General features: G+C 45.1%; 1 protein-coding gene across 1 annotated transcript in view; it reads left to right on the forward strand.

The window, feature by feature from the left end:
* Nucleotides 1-2,139: 2,139 nt before the first annotated feature.
* Nucleotides 2,140-15,607, forward strand: part of RPIA (ribose 5-phosphate isomerase A) — a 51,435-nt gene continuing 37,967 nt past the window's right edge. The window contains exons 1-3 of the mRNA XM_049784940.1: nt 2,140-2,436; nt 11,657-11,717; nt 13,598-13,653. Coding sequence (XP_049640897.1) covers nt 2,170-2,436; nt 11,657-11,717; nt 13,598-13,653 — 384 coding nt within the window. The 5' untranslated portion in view covers nt 2,140-2,169. The remainder of the gene's footprint in view (nt 2,437-11,656; nt 11,718-13,597; nt 13,654-15,607) is intronic.

A 15,607-nucleotide genomic window follows, 5' to 3' on the forward strand; every position in this document is an offset into this window, starting at 1 on the left:
AAAAAAAAAAAAAAAAAACCAACCCCACAACATAGTAATGTATAACTAATGTCCAAGAACAATAGTAAAGGGAAATGGAAGCTTTTCCCAAGGGAGGTTTGGGAGGAGGACTAAAATGGGGGTGCTGGTGGGATAATGGTGAAGTAGATACCTGGGAGAGGGTGTGGTGATGGATTGTAATGCATGAAACCCTAATGATCATTAGGGGCTGGAGAGATAATACAGCAGTTAAGGGATTCTGACCCAGGTTTGATCTCCAGCAACCCATATGGTCCCTGAATCCCACCAGGAGAGAGAAAGGAGAGAGAGAGGAGAGAGAGTAGCAATATAGCAGTGGTGTACAACGTTGCCTCATACAAGCATAGAAAACCCCTATGCTGTGCTATTCCTCTGGCTCGTTTTTATAGGACTTCCAGATATAGCTCAAGGTCATGCATGGAAATATGGTAAAGGTCAGTATTTGTGGGGGGGGGTTGGGCCACATCCGCTGACACTCAAGGGTTACTCCTGGCTTTACGCTCAGAAATTGCTTCTGGCTTGGTGGTACTTATGGGACACTGGGGGATCGAACCAGGGTCCGTCCTAGGTCTGTGCATGTAAGGCAAACGTCCTACCACTTGTGTCATCACTCAGGCTCCAGGGGTTAGTATTAACATAGGAGCCTCTCTCTCACTGAAAAAGGTGAACAGACCTCTGGAAAGCAGGTAAGGCCTTTAACTTGGAATTGATCCTAGGTGCTCCATAACTGTGTGCCAAAATTTTTGAGAACTGCCAGATACTTACCCTTTTAATTCCCCCCTAATTAATCGCTATGCCATTTCCCACAGCAAAAGAAAAAAAATTTTAAAGGGTGGTTAAGTTCAAAGAAAGTCCTCATTTGGGACCGAAGTGGTGGCGCAAGTGGTAAGGTGTCTGTCTGCTTTGCTCGTGCTAGCCTAGGACGGACCGTGGTTTGATCCCCCGGAGTCCCAATTGGTTCTCTAAACCAGGAGCGATTTCTGAGGACATAGCCAGGAGTAATCCCTGAGCAAGATCATGGGCATCGGTGGTGGGAATGTTGCACTGGTGAAGGGGGGTGTTCTGATTATGACTGAACCCCAATTATAATCATGCTTGTGATTATGGAGCTTAAATAAAAATTTTATTAAATAATCTCAAAAATACCATTAAATATATTTGATACATAAATATGTTATACAATATTATAGATTAATAATATATTATATGCAAGTTATATTAATTAATGATATAATATTAATAAGTTATATAATACATTTATATTATATATAAAGAAAAATCCTCATTAGTTCACGAGGACTTTGGGGTTGTGCAGGACACACAAATTTGTCAGACCATACGCCTATGCCCAGAGCACGCCATTCAAGACAATGAAGCACAGGCCAATGTTTAAGTGGGAACTGTAGCTTGTAGACCAGGGCATTCTGTAATCTAATGCCAGTTGTCAGGGTTCATGGGGAGCCTAATCGGCTAGGTGCAAGGCTACCCAATTCCAATCCTGGCACTCCTCGATTCTTCCAGCACAGAGCCGGGGCAGGAGTTGACACCCAGGACCGGCAGATGATGTTGCCAAATAAATATGTAAATAAATACATGGCTGAATAAATGCCAGGCCTCTCTCCACTTTCCAAGTATACATTTCCCTGGGTAGTGAGACTAGAACTGGAGAGACCCTTCTGGGGGACCAATTGCCTTGAGGTTTTGCCCACCACGTTCTTCCTGCTACAAAAAAAAACAACCAGATCAAGTCTTATAATCAAGTCTTTTCTGGATCCAGGAATAAACAAAAAAAAAATGGCAACATCGCACCAGCAGAGAGCAGAACTCTACCATTTCCAAAGACCGGTGAGGCTAAATAAAGCGCGGAAGCTGTTTCTAGCATCATCCAACCGCGGAGAATTGTGGGACTTGTAGTTCTCAGGCTAAAGCGCGGAAGCTGTTACCAGCATCCAGTCGCGGAATATTGTGGGACCTGTAGTTCTTTCCGAAGGATCTCCCATGCATCATCGAAGATAGGGAACTATATTTCCCATACAAACCCCGCGCCGCAGCGCGCGCCGCGGCGGTCTGCGTCATGGACTAGGACTAGACTTCCGGGCGCGTTGGGTCGGGGGCGGCGCCGTGGCGAGTGCCTGGAGTGAGGCGTTCGGGATGCAGCGCCCCGGGCCCTTCAGCACCCTCTACGGGCGGGTCCTGGCCCCGCTCCCCGGGCGGGCCGGGGGCGCGGCCTCGGGTGGAGGAGGCGGGAACGGCTGGGGCGTCCCGGGCTCCCACGTGCTGCCTCCTGGGTGTGCCCCGCAGTCTGGCACCTGCGGAGGCCCGGGCGGTGCGAACACCTGCCCCGCTCCGTCCGCGATGTCGAAGGCGGAGGAGGCCAAGAAGCTGGCGGGTCGCGCCGCCGTGGAGAACCACGTGAAAGTGAGCAGCTCGGAGCGTGGGGGGCCCCGGTGCCCGGCTCACCAGATGGGCTCGTGTCGCGCGCCCTGGGCATTGCACCCCCAGGGCCAACTGGGTGGGGTGTGTGCAAGAGGACAGGTGGCAACACTTTCCCCCTGTGTTTTTTTGGGGGGGGGTTTGATTTGGGGGGGTCACACCCAGAGGCGCTCAGGGGTTCCTCCTGGCTCTGCATTCAGAAATCGCTCCTGGCCAGGCTCGGTGGGGGCCTGGGATGTCGGGATTCGAACCACCATCCTTCTGCATGCAAGGCAAATGCCCTACCTCCTTGCTATCTCTCTGGTCCCTTAAAGGGGTTTTAATTCCCCCCTTACTTGCCTCTTCAACTGTGGCTTCATTTGCACGGAGAACCCTTAAAAGTTGCACTTTTATTTAAGACTCCGGGCTCGGCGCATGCATGAACCGTCTGCAAAGTGCAAGTGGTGTGAGGTACTGGAGTGGGCAGGAAGGAAGTTGACGACAGCCACATCCTTATCAGCGAATAGGGGCGGAAAGAAACGGTTCTTTCTCGGGCGGTTAACGTCCCCCTAGTCCGCACACCCGGTGGTGGCGGTGGGGACCCTGGAAAGCGCTTTTCCACGTGGCCTTGACATTCTATTTGCAAAGAAATGCACGACCGTTTGTGCCAGTAATCGCCAGACCCACCATGGGAAAGAAAGAGCCTTAAGCCTTTTAACTTTTAAGCCTCTAGCTGACCCCCCCCCCCCCGGGTCCCATGGGTGCTGGAAGTCTGGAAGATGCTCTTTTGAGGTTGAGAGTGAGTTTTGTTTGAGGGTTCACTGGAGATAGTGCTGCTAGTGGAGTTTGCACTGCCGTGAGTTTCCTGTCACCAATCAATTTAATTGTCTTAATTATAGGACTCCTTGTAACTTTGCCCTTAGGTGGAGTTTTCTTCCTTGTAAATTTTAATTTGAGGGGAGGGTTTGCACCCTGAGACACTCAGGGATTACTCCTGGCTCTGCGCTCAGAAGTTTACTCCTGAGAGGCGCCAAAAACTTTACCGCGTGCCCCAGGATAGAACCCAGATTAGCCGCGAGCAAGGCAAACGCCCTACCGGCTATACTATCCCTCTGACACCCCACCCCACTTTGTAGACTTTTCTATTTCTTGGAAGTAGTACCTGTTTTTCTTTCTCCTCTAATGGTGGTTTTCCATACAAAGCATACACAGTTATTTTGCAGAAATGTTGTTTGAGCTTCAAATTGCCTGATTAAATAGGAGGGACTAGTATCATGACCTGTAGCAATCAGCATGCTTTGTGGAAGGAATGGCTACAGAATCTTAGAAAAACTAACTCTTGACTTTGGCTGCACTGCCCTTTCACCAGTAGTTTCATTGTTATCTAGGTTAGGTGTAACTGTTTCAAGGCTAATTTAGACAATGGACTTTGTTTCGGGGCCACACCCAACTGTGCTAGGGTTTACTCCTAGCTTTGTGCTCCTGATGGGGTTTGGCAACCATATTGCTGGGAATAGAACCCCAGTTTGATGCATACAGTACAATCTCTCTTCTCTTCTCTTCTCTTCTCTTCTCTTCTCTTCTCTTCTCTTCTCTTCTCTTCTCTTCTCTTCTCTTCTCTTCTCTTCTCTTCTCTTCTCTTCTCTCTCCTTCCCTCTCTTTCACTCTCTCCCTCTCTCCCTCCCCCTACCATCACTTTGGCCCTCATGGCAAGCTCTCAATCTGTAAAATTTATCCCTCTGCTTATCCCCACCCCAGACATTTTTGTTTTGGGGCCACACCTTGTGCTCAGGGGGTACTCTTTGCAGGCCTGGGGGACCTTATGAAATGCCAGGTTGGCTCTGTGCAAGGCAAATGCTCTACCGCTTGCTCTATTGCTCCCTCCCCTCCAGGGGCTTTTCTTTGGGGATTCACAGAGATAATTTAAGGTCCTAGAGATTAGTTTCACCCTAGGTGATAGATAAAATTCAAAAAGGAAAATCTATATGCATTTTTGGCATTCAGTGCCTTTGGCTACAAAATACAAAACTATGGCTATCTTTGGGCTGGAGAGATAGCTTGGAGGTAAGGCATTTGCCTTGCATACAGAAGGTCTGTGGTTCAAATCCTGGCATCCCATATGGTTCCCCGAACCTGCCAGGAGCGATGTCTGAGTGTAGAGCCAGGAGTAACCCCTGAGCGCTGCCAGATGTGACCCCAAAACCAAAACCAAAACTATGGATATCTGAAATTCCAGAATACCTGGATAAAGTGGCTAGTTTGTGGGTGAGTAAATGAAATTCATATAGAGCTGCTTCATATCCTAGATTTTTGGGGGGGGGCACACCCAGCGGTGCTCAGGGGTTACTCCTGGCTGTCTGCTCAGAAATAGCTCCTGGCAGGCACAGGGGACCATATGGGACACTGGGATTCGAACCAACCACCTTTGGTCCTGGATCAGCTGCTTGCAAGGCACACACCGCTGTACTATCTCTCCGGGCCCATCCTAGATTTTTTTAAATTAACCTGTTTACATGTATATTTTGTGAAATTTGTGTTTTCTTCTTTGAATTTTGTTTTATGATTATGTCTTTGGTTATTTAAACAATTTCTCAGCCCCTCCCCTTGGATCCTGGGGTGTTTTCCAGCTCTTTGTTAAGCTCTGGAACATCTCCTTAGTTGCATCCACTCACTTTCCCTTCTAAACTTTATTCTGTAATGCCAGTAGTACTTTAGTTTTGTATTTTCTACTCTTTGATATCGATTTATTTGAATTTTCTTGCTAGATATTTAAGGGCCCAGTATGTGTTATACTAGTATGGTGTGGCAAGAAATATGGCTAAAGGGAGGAGGAAGAAGTGAGTCAGGACCTCGATATTTTAAAAACAAGATTAACAAATCCAAATGCACATAATGAGAACACAGGGCCAGTTATCAAGACTTTGCTGCCCTCTCCTTTGCCCATTTAGGACCTTGTTTACTTCTAGCACTTAGTGTCTTGAGATTGTTGACTCAGTTGTGTAAATATTGAAGATTTTTTTTGTTAAGTCCTGCTGATTCCACCTTTGGAATGTTGATCTTTCCCCTTGACCTACTATCTTTATTGTTTAGGCTCTTCCTACACCAGATGATTGCACTTGTCAGTATCTTGCCATCCTCCCTGCCTTGCTAACCTTCCTTCCAGGTGATATATCATCTGTTTGTTGATTTTGGGGGGAAGATGGTGGTCATATTCCAGCTCTCTGCTTGGCAGTTACTTTTAGCAGTTCTGGAGCCTTCAAAATGCCAGGTTTATGCTGGGAGATTGATCTGAGCCTCCTGCATGCAAAGAATGTACTCACCCCATTGAGCTTGTCTCTCCTTGCCCCATGGATTATCTTTTTTACCTTCTACTCATGTTCCTCGTGCCACCCCATCATAGCACCTCTAGAGCATCTACTGAAACTCCAGAGGACAGAGAATGCTCCTTATTTTTAAACCCACAATCTGTTTCAATTTATGTTTCTTTTCTCCCAATTACTAGAACATTGGAAAAGTCAGATTACTAATGTGTGGGCTTTTCTTCTTTCCTTTAAGTTTTCGGGTATAACTGGCAGTGCTCAGGAGCTCCACCCAACTCTGCTGGGAGCCCATATAGTGCTAGGGCTCAAACCTGGGGTTCTGGTGTGCAAAACTTGTACTCCAGCCCTTTGAGATATTTTACCAGCCCATGACCCAAAGTTCATTTTAACTTTACCATTTGGTAACTCTTTGTTGTCCTCTACTTTGCCTATTAAAATAAACTGTGTCTTTTAGGGCTTTGTTCAAAGGCTATTTTATACATTCAGTTTTTCCTGTTTCCTAAGAAGAGATTTTTTTCTCTTAAATTCTGTAGCTCTTTATATCTCAAGGAAGCCTTATGATGGTGTCTTATGTTCTAATCATCTATGTGTTTTCCCCACACCCCCAGGATAGACAGCTTATGGCAGATAGTTTGGCCTTATCATCATTTAGTGTTGGTTGATATTAGGTCACCCAGTGAATATGAATATGAGTATGGGGGTTGTGGGGTGATTGGTGCTCCTTTGCTTAGTATTTCTGGTTGTGGGGTTTCCAATACCTCAGACCAGTGGTGTTCCAATGTGGTGACTGTTTCCCTATCTGGATAGATGGAGACCTTGGAGAGTTCTCAGCTTATTCTGAGTGAAGTTGTGGGCACTGGTTCCAGTTGGTCAGTAGAAATATTTCCAGGTTAACCCACTGGACAAGTTGAGTGACTTTCTGACATTGCACATACTCTTGTCCACAGAGAGCCTGCTCGTCCAGCAGAGCCTGCCTGGTAGCCCTTGGCTGTTGGCTCATCTTTGGACTCATCTCTTGTTGGCTTAGACTAGTGCACTAATTACAATCATTTGTATTCCTAAGCAGCAGGATCAAATGGTTGAAGAGCATTGAGCCTGACAGACCCTTTCAATTCATGGCCTCCTCCAGAAGGAAGGTAGAAGCCTAACATAGAGCTGATCTGACTCACCAAGTTCATCTGTGTGCCACCAGCCTGCAGGTGTGGCAGGGGTGTCTGGATGAGCTTAGTAATGAGGAATTTGGTAGTTAAATTACCACAGAGCTAGAGCTCTCAGCTAAAGTCAAGTTGATCTCACCTGGGCATTACTAAATCAAGACTTTTTTTTTTTTATCATGTGAAGATTTTTGCAGCTGTTTTAAACACTTTTTTGTATTGACACTGACATGGCCCTGTAGGCTCCCATAACAGCAGCAGGTATCAGTAACCCATGGGAAGGGCTTCCCACTAATAGCCTGTTCATTTCTAAATCTTAGGTTTTCCTTTCACTGTTGAATTCATCCCTAAGGTAGGGTCTCAGAATTCATGAGGTGAGCTTTGACTTTATTTGCTGGTTATAATGTTAGACATTTGTAAATTAATGTTATAAATCTGTTGGGCATATATTTAATAGTAGCTGGTCCCGTGTTTTATGGCTCTTTTGTCTTAAGTTGGCAGGTGCTTGCTGTCAGGAAGTTGCTTAGGAATTAAATATTATGCAATTGTTAATATGGAGTTGCTTTATTATTAATTTTTTTCTTTTTTCTTTCTTTTTGGAATTTGGGTCACACCCGGTGGTGCTCAGGGGTTACTCCTGGCTCTGCACTCAGAAATCGCTCTTGGCAGGCTCAGGGGACCATGTGGGATGCCGAGAATCAAACCTGGGTCCATCCCGGGTTGGCAGTCTTCAAGACAAATGCTCTATGGCTTTGCTATCTCTCCAGCCCCCCCATTATTAATTTTTTTTTGGGGGGGAAACCCACATTCGGTGACGCTCATGGGTTACTCCTGGCTATGCGCTCAGAAATCACTCCTGGCTTGGGGGACCATATGGGATGTGTGGGGGGGATCAAACTGCGGTCCATCCTGGGTCAGCCGCATGCAAGGCAAATGCCCCACTGCTTCGCCATCGCTCTGGCCCCCCATTATTAATTTCTGATGGTTCATATTTTGACCTTGCTTTACTGTTTGTGGTTAAACTGAAGCTGCTTTGGTCTTATCAAACTCATTGGGTTCCCCACTTGGTGAATGCTGAGCAGGAATAGGTTAAGGAGAAGTTTATTATGGGGAGTAATGAAGAAAGGAAGCTAGAATGTGTGTGTGCTTGTGGTTTGTGTGTATATATGTGAATGTGTATCTGTGTATATTTGTTTTGGGGCATACCTGGTTCCTACTGAGTCTGCTAAGGTTTCACTACTGGCAGTACTTGAAAAAGATCATTAGGGATACTGGGGATTAACCCAGTCAGTCATGTGCAAGGCAGGTGCCTTACCACCATACCCAGTAAGCTATCTCTTGGGCCCTTATATTGTTTTTGTGCCACACCTGGTCGTGCTCAGGATTTACTCCTGAATCTCAAGACCCACTGATGGTGAGGCTTTAAGGACCACATATGGTGCAGGGGATTGAACCCAGGTCAGATGTATGTAAGGTAAGAGCTTTGTCTGCTATACTATTAGTCCAAAGCTCAAATTTTACATCATTTTCTCTTAGAACTTGATGAGGAAGAATCGGTGGATTTTGGGGGTTTTTATATCCTTGAGAAATCTGATGACTGGATAGTTTGCTGGGTGGTGGTTATCTGCAAGGAAGAGGGGAGCCAGGCTGGAGGGAGCAGCCACTATAGAGAGGGCTGCTAGCCTGTTTGGCCTACCACACCTTTACTGGTGGAGTGCCCAGTGAGATTAGGCCTCATAAAAATATGCATGAGAGGGGACTGGAGAGATAGCTTGGAGGTAAAGCATTTGCCTTGCATGCAGAAGGTCGGTGGTTCGAATCCCGGCATCCCATATGATCTCCCGAGCCTACCAAGAGCGATTTCTGAGCGCAGAGCCAGGAGTAACTCCTGAGCGCTGCCTGGTGTGACCTAAAAACAAAAACAAAACAAAAAAATCTGCATGAGCAGCTATATGCAGGGACATTCAAGAATGTCTTGAACTCCCCTCTTCCAAAGGTCCTAGATTCATTGTTCGTTCTGATAACTTCAGAACAGTGTTATAGTGATGTGAGTAACTCCAGAGTTGAATATGCTATAAAGTATAGGGGAAGTTGCTCACCCAGAGTAGAGGGGTATAAGCAACTCTACTTGCTTATGCAAAGTTGACTTTATCTGTTTTTTTGCAAGTTGCCCTATGTGGCTTGAGACTTTCTATATCTCTCAGTCTATTGAGAGAACTTTGTCAAGGAAAAAGGATTTTTGAGTTTAGGTAGTTCTGTTGGTTTTATTAGAGATCTTTGTTCCTGCTGACTGTCTCTCTTGAAGGGTCCAACCTTCTGATATTAGGCTGGAGTTTGGACTGGTGTCAATCGTTCAGGGCTTTCCTAGGCCATAGTTCCTAGGGAATCATCTCCAGGCATAGCCTTTATGAGTTTGGGCTGATTTTCTTAAAAGGTAGAAACTCCTTTTTCAGATACAATTTTTTGTTTGTTTGTTTTAGTTTTGGACCACAACCGGCAGTGCTCAGGAATTACTCCTGCCTGGAGGTCCATATAGGATGCCAGGCATCCAACCAGGTTGGCCATGTGCAAGCCAAGCACCCAACTCACTGTACTATTGCACCAGCCCCATATTCCTCACACTTCTAACCAAGCTTTTGCCCTCTTGCCATGGTCTCTGAAGTAAGCTTGTGCAAAGTGGGGATCTTTTGGGTTCTGCTGGATAGACGCTAACATGATTTGCTCTTTCCAGGTGACTTCAGGTCATTCCTCACTTCTGTCTTATGAGAACTTTTTTCCTTCCTTCCTTCCTTCCTTCCTTCCTTCCTTCCTTCCTTCCTTCCTTCCTTCCTTCCTTCCTTCCTTCCTTCCTTCCTTCCTTCCTTCCTTCCTTCCTTCCTTCCTTCCTTCCTTCACACTTGGCAGCACTCAGGGGTTACTTCTCTCTTTTTTTAATAACTTTATTTAAACACTGTGATTACATATATGATTGTAGTTGGGTTTTAGTCATGTAAAGAGCAACCCACTTCACCAGTGCAACATTCCTATCACCAATGTTCCAAATCTCCCTCTTCTGATTTCTGTGCTTAGAATTGCTTCTGATAGGCTCGGGGGATTATATGGGATGCCTGGGATCGAACCTGGGTCAGCTGTGTGCAAGGCAAATGCCCTACCCACTGTGCTATCGCTCCAGTCCCTTGTGGGAGCTCTTAATAGTGGGTTTCTTATGTTTGAGCCTTCCTGGAAGGTTCCTCTTATCAGACTCTCAATTTCAAGTTGTTTAAGCTTGTGTGAAAAGTGAAGCAGAAAATTTCATTATTTATTCTTAGGGGGCATCAGGCCCTGTATTTTTCATGGCCTTTCTTTTACAGTTGTTCCATGAAATGGGTCTGGAATTCTTTTGTTTTTGTTTTTGGGCCACACCCAGCAGTGCTTTGGAGTTACTTCTGGCTCTGCGCTCAGAAACTACTCCTGGCAGGCTTGAAGGACCCTATGGGATGCTGGGGATTGAACCTGCATGCAAGGCAAATGCCTTACTCGCTATGCTATCTCTGCAGCCCCAATGTCTGTAATCTCTCTTTTTTTTTTTTTTTTTTTTTTGTGTCACACCCAGAGGTGCTCAGGGGTTACTCCTGGCTGTCTGCTCAGAAATAGCTCCTGGCAGGCACGGGGGACCATATGGGACACCGGGATTCGAACCAACCACCTTAGGTTCTGGATCGGCTGCTTGCAAGGCAAACACCGCTGTGCTATCTCTCCGGTCCCGTCTGTAATCTTTTGATACTCATGTGTAGGCTGATTTTGTGAGAATGTTTTAAGTTGACAGTGTAGGTAAGCTAGATTTTTAGTCTGTGAGGATCTAGGGAGTATTAAAAACAAGACAACAACAAAAAAAACAAACAAAAGACCAAGACAACATGCTCTAAAGGAGTTACTTATGACTTGTCACTAAAGAGACTTCATTATTTTCTTTTTCTTTTTTTTTTTTGTTTTTTGGGCCACACCCAGTAATGCTCAGAAGTTGCTCCTGGCTTGGGGGACCATATGGGACACCGGGGGATCGAACCACGGTCCATCCAAGGCTAGCGCAGGCAAGGCAGGCACCTTACCTTTAGCGCCACCGCCCGGCCCCGACTTCATTATTTTCTACTTTCTATGTAGCAAACTTTAAACCAGTCCTTCAGAAACACTGGAGGGGCAATTTGTCTATGAAATCACAGGACTGGAGCAGGATGGAATCAAGCCTTGTTGTCCAAGTATCATTGGAAATGACCGCTGGGCCCCTGGAGATCAACCTCCCTCAAGTGTCTCAACTACAACAAAACCTTTAACATTTTAATTTTGCCTTATTTTATCTGTTTAGTTTGTTTTTGGGGACATATCTGGCTATGCTCAGGGTTTTCACCTGGCTCTGCACTCAGAGCCTGGTTCTGCACTGGCAGAACTCATGGGACCATGAGTCCCATGTGTGGTGATGAGGTTCAAATGTGTGTTGGCTGCATACAGAGTGAGGGCCCTCCCTATTGTACTGCCGCTGCTGCCCCTATGCTATTTGTTAGTAGTAGGAGATGCAGGTGTCAGGAGGCCTCTGTTGATAAATTATCTCTGGAGTTTGTGCTCATATTTCTCTAAAATGGGCACAGTATTCATTCTACACACATGTTGGTGAATTGCCATTTATGCTGATTTGTTTGCTCTAGGAAGAGGGCTGAAAAAGGGAATAAAATATAACATTAATAAGTACCATTCCCCCCTCCCCCCCCTTTTTTGCAGAATAATCAAGTGCTGGGAATTGGAAGTGGTTCCACAATTGTCCATGCTGTGCAGCGAATAGGTATGTTCTGGGGCTATCTAGTAGATGTTTTGGGTGAGGTAACAGGGTGGGGATGAAGATAGGTGGGGAGGAAGAATCCTCAGGTTTTTGACCTGTCCTGCTGAACTCCAGTTGTGTTCCGAGTCAGGAAGAAGGTCTGTGAGCTAAGGTTAGTTGAGTGTTCCCACTGCTCCCTTCAAGGGCTTCTTGGTCCTCATCAACCACTGCTGGGGATTGTGTTGGCTTTGTTTCCTCCTTTGTGGTCCTATGTGTGGTTGCATGGATCCTGTGAATCCTACAGGTCATCTTGAGCAAACGGTCTGAAGCTTGCCCTGCCTGTATATACTCCTGGAGTGGAGTGAGTGCCTGCCCTTGTAGCTGCTTCCTAAAATGCTGATCTCATTCTGAGTGAGCAGTCTCTGAGCTTCCCAAAGGCTTAGGAATTGTCAACTTCTATGGCTGCTCAACAGGTTTTACTGCCCCTGCTCTTGGGAGTTAGAACACAAAACACAGAGGAGAGACTTGCCTGAGTTGTGATCTCATTCAGGTGCCAAGGGGCAGTGCTCGACACAAAGTCCAGGAACCTTTGTCTTGAAGGAGGGTTATGCTGCTGGCGTGATGGCTTTTGGAGCCTTCTCATTGGCTTAATGGGGACTTTGTTTACACACCTTTCTACCTTCACACTGAACTTGTGGAGAATCTCAGGGCATAGCAACTTCTCTGGATTCATCATGACATCCAAATTTCCTCCCTTGATGCATATCCCATGCCTGATGAGACATGACATTTCAATTGTGAAGGCTTTTTTTTCAGGTTTTGCTTTGCTTTTGTGTCTTCGGGGCCACATCCAGCAGTACTTAAGGCCTTGTTCTGCTCTGCACTCAGGGATCACTCCTGGTGGGGCTCTGGAGACATACATGGTGCCAGGGCTTGAACCTGGACATTTGCTGATTGCAAGGCAAGCACTCTACTCACAGTATTATCTCTCCAGTTCTCAGTTACACAAATTTTATTTTATTTATTTTTTTGGCCACATCCAGCAGTGCTCAGGGGTTACTCCTGGCTCTGTGCTCAGAACTTGCTCCTGGCAGGCTCAGGGGACCATATGAGATGCCAGGAATCAAATCCAGGTCCCTCTTGGATCAGCCACATGCAAGGCAAATGCCCTATCATTGTGCTATTTCTCTGACCCCATCAGTTACACAGATTTAAAAAAAAAAATTATTGCTTCTAAATCAAGTTTTCTGAAAAATAAGTTACCTTCCTTTAACTACCTTTTGGAACTTATGAGTGATATTTACTTTTCATTTTCTTCTTTCTTTTTAACTTTGTAAGTCCTAGCCTTTCCTTATTAAGTCACAAAACCAGGTTGGCTGGGATCATATTATAGCTCTTCGACTTGTTAATTATTTAATTATTCGGTAAATTTCTCTTAGTTTTGTCATCTTTAAAATGGGCATAATCAGTTTTTTTTTTGTGTTGTTAGGATTAACTGTGTTCATATGCACAGACTTTTAATATTGTCAGACACATACTAATAGAAAATACTGACATTACTTTCTGTACATATTTTCTTAGGCATTAAAGCATTCCTATCTTATGATATATATTCCCTAATTTTTTTACCAGGATGGTAATCAGGATGAAAAGTAACTATCACTACATGTAGACTTTACTTTTTTTTGGTTTTAACAGATAAGGGGTGGGGCAATTTGCTTTGCATCCAGCTGACCTGGACTCAGTCCCTCATATTCCATATAATTAATTCCCCAGCACTGCCAGAAGAAATTCCTGAGTGCAGAGCCAGGAGTAACTTCTGAGTATCTTTGGGTATGACCTCAGACCAAAACAAAATAAATCAGAAAAAAGAAAAATCACTAATACAACTTTTGTCTCCACAGCTGAAAGGGTGAAACAGGAGAATCTAAATCTCGTCTGTATTCCCACTTCCTTCCAGGTATGTGTTTTTGCTGTTGCTGCTCAATTTTTTGTCTTTGAGGACAGAGATTCAGCTTTGAGTTAGGCATCCAGGACTATTCTCAGTGAAAGAGCAGGGGAAGCAGGTTTTTTTGTTTGTTTGTTTGTTTGTTTGTTTTTGAGTCACACCCGGCAGCGCTCAGGGGTTACTTCTGGCTCCACACTCAGAAATCGCTCCTGGCAGGCTCGGGGGACCATATGGGATGCCGGGATTCAAACCAATGATCTTCTGCATTTCTCCAGCCCCCGGAAGCAGTTTTATTTATCCAAAATTTCTCCTTGGTTGCATTCATTTATTCTCTCACTGTGCATGTTACTGTTTTGGTGTTTCACACCAAGTGTGATGGAATATGTTAGGTGATATTGTGGTATCTAGCCACAAGAAATAATATCTTCCTTTATAGATTAAAATATCATGGCTAAAGGGTATTATTGTTATAGTAATGTAAGTACACAGTATTTTGAGTCCAAATCTAATGCTATTTCACCATAAAATGAAAATCAGTTCAATATAGAGAAAGATAAGGGAAGGGTAGCCTTTGTAAATCCTTTACAGGAATTTCTTTGTAAAGGGAAGGAAAGAGAAGTGCTCAGTGGGGAGACGCTCCCCCTTCCTCTTTGTTGTGAAAGGGAGAATCTGTATAGTCTTAAGTGATGGCATTAACTGGCATAAAGGTTGGAATTGTGGACGATGGTATTTCTATAACTTGTTGATTTAGTTGTGGACAATTGAGTCTTAAAAAACACTTACTCTTGGAGCCAGAGGATAGTATAGCAGGTAAGACACTTGCTTTCCACACAGCAGATCCAGGTTTTGATCCCTAAAACCTCCAGGAGTGATCCCTGAATACAGAGGCAGGAGTGATCCCAGAGCACTTCCGGGTGTGTCCCAAAACATAAACATAAACAAAATAAAAACAAACAAAAAACTACTATTCTTGTTTTATTTTAGTTTTGGTACCATACCTGACACTGCTCAGATGTTGCTCCTGGATCTACACTCAGGAATCGCTCTTGGCAGGCTCAGGGAACTATATGGGATGCTGGGCATTGAACACATGTGCCTATTTGCTGTATTAACTTTTTGGTTCCAGAAACTCCCAATCTTAAGAGTCTTAGTGCTGGCTTAAGGGACTGAGGGTGTGGAGAAAAGAATTCCAGGTAGACAGGAGAGGAAAGTAGCATAATGCATGCTGATACCAAAAAAGGAAGGAGGAAGGCCTTTCTCTGAAATCCTTCTTTGGGAGACCCCTTCCATAATCTGGGACCTTCCCTGCTTCCTTCACTTTCCCTAAATGAAGTTTTTGTTGAATTCACCCACTTTGCCTTCAATCTTGTCTGGGTTCTTGCCTTCATTCTTGACTTTTTTTGAGAGCTAGAACCTGAGTGTCTTTGCCCTCGGCCACTAATTTACTGGACATAGGCTCCACAGCTCAGACTCCCTTCTCCCTTCTGAGAAGTGCATTTCTAGGTGGAGCAGTCTGGCAATTTGTTTATCTATTTTAGTTTTTTTGGGTCACACCCATTTGATGCTCAGGAGCTACTCCTGGCTATGTGCTCAGAAATTGCCCCTGGCTTGGGGGGACCATATGGGACACCGGGGGATCGAAACAAGGTCTGTCTTATGCTAGCCCTTGCAAGGCAGACACCTTACCTCTAGCGCCACCTCTCCGGCCCCAGTAGTCTGGCAATTCACTTGAACCCAAGTTCTTTCTCTTTGATTTTCTTTTTTGGTGGTGGTGGTGGTGGTGGTGGTGGTGGTGGTGGGTGGTGGGTGGTGGGGTGGGATTAGGTCATGCAGTGGTCCGTCTCTCTCCTCTTTCCCTTTGTGTCAGTCATTTTGGTTATTACTGGAAGATGGTGTTTCCAACTGAAGAGAGGAATATGTTTTGTTTGCTTTTGGTTTTTTTTTTGGGGGGCACACTAGACAGTAC

Source organism: Suncus etruscus, chromosome 12 (genome assembly GCF_024139225.1).
Source record: "Suncus etruscus isolate mSunEtr1 chromosome 12, mSunEtr1.pri.cur, whole genome shotgun sequence".
In the NCBI taxonomy this organism is placed as follows: Eukaryota; Metazoa; Chordata; class Mammalia; order Eulipotyphla; family Soricidae; genus Suncus; species Suncus etruscus.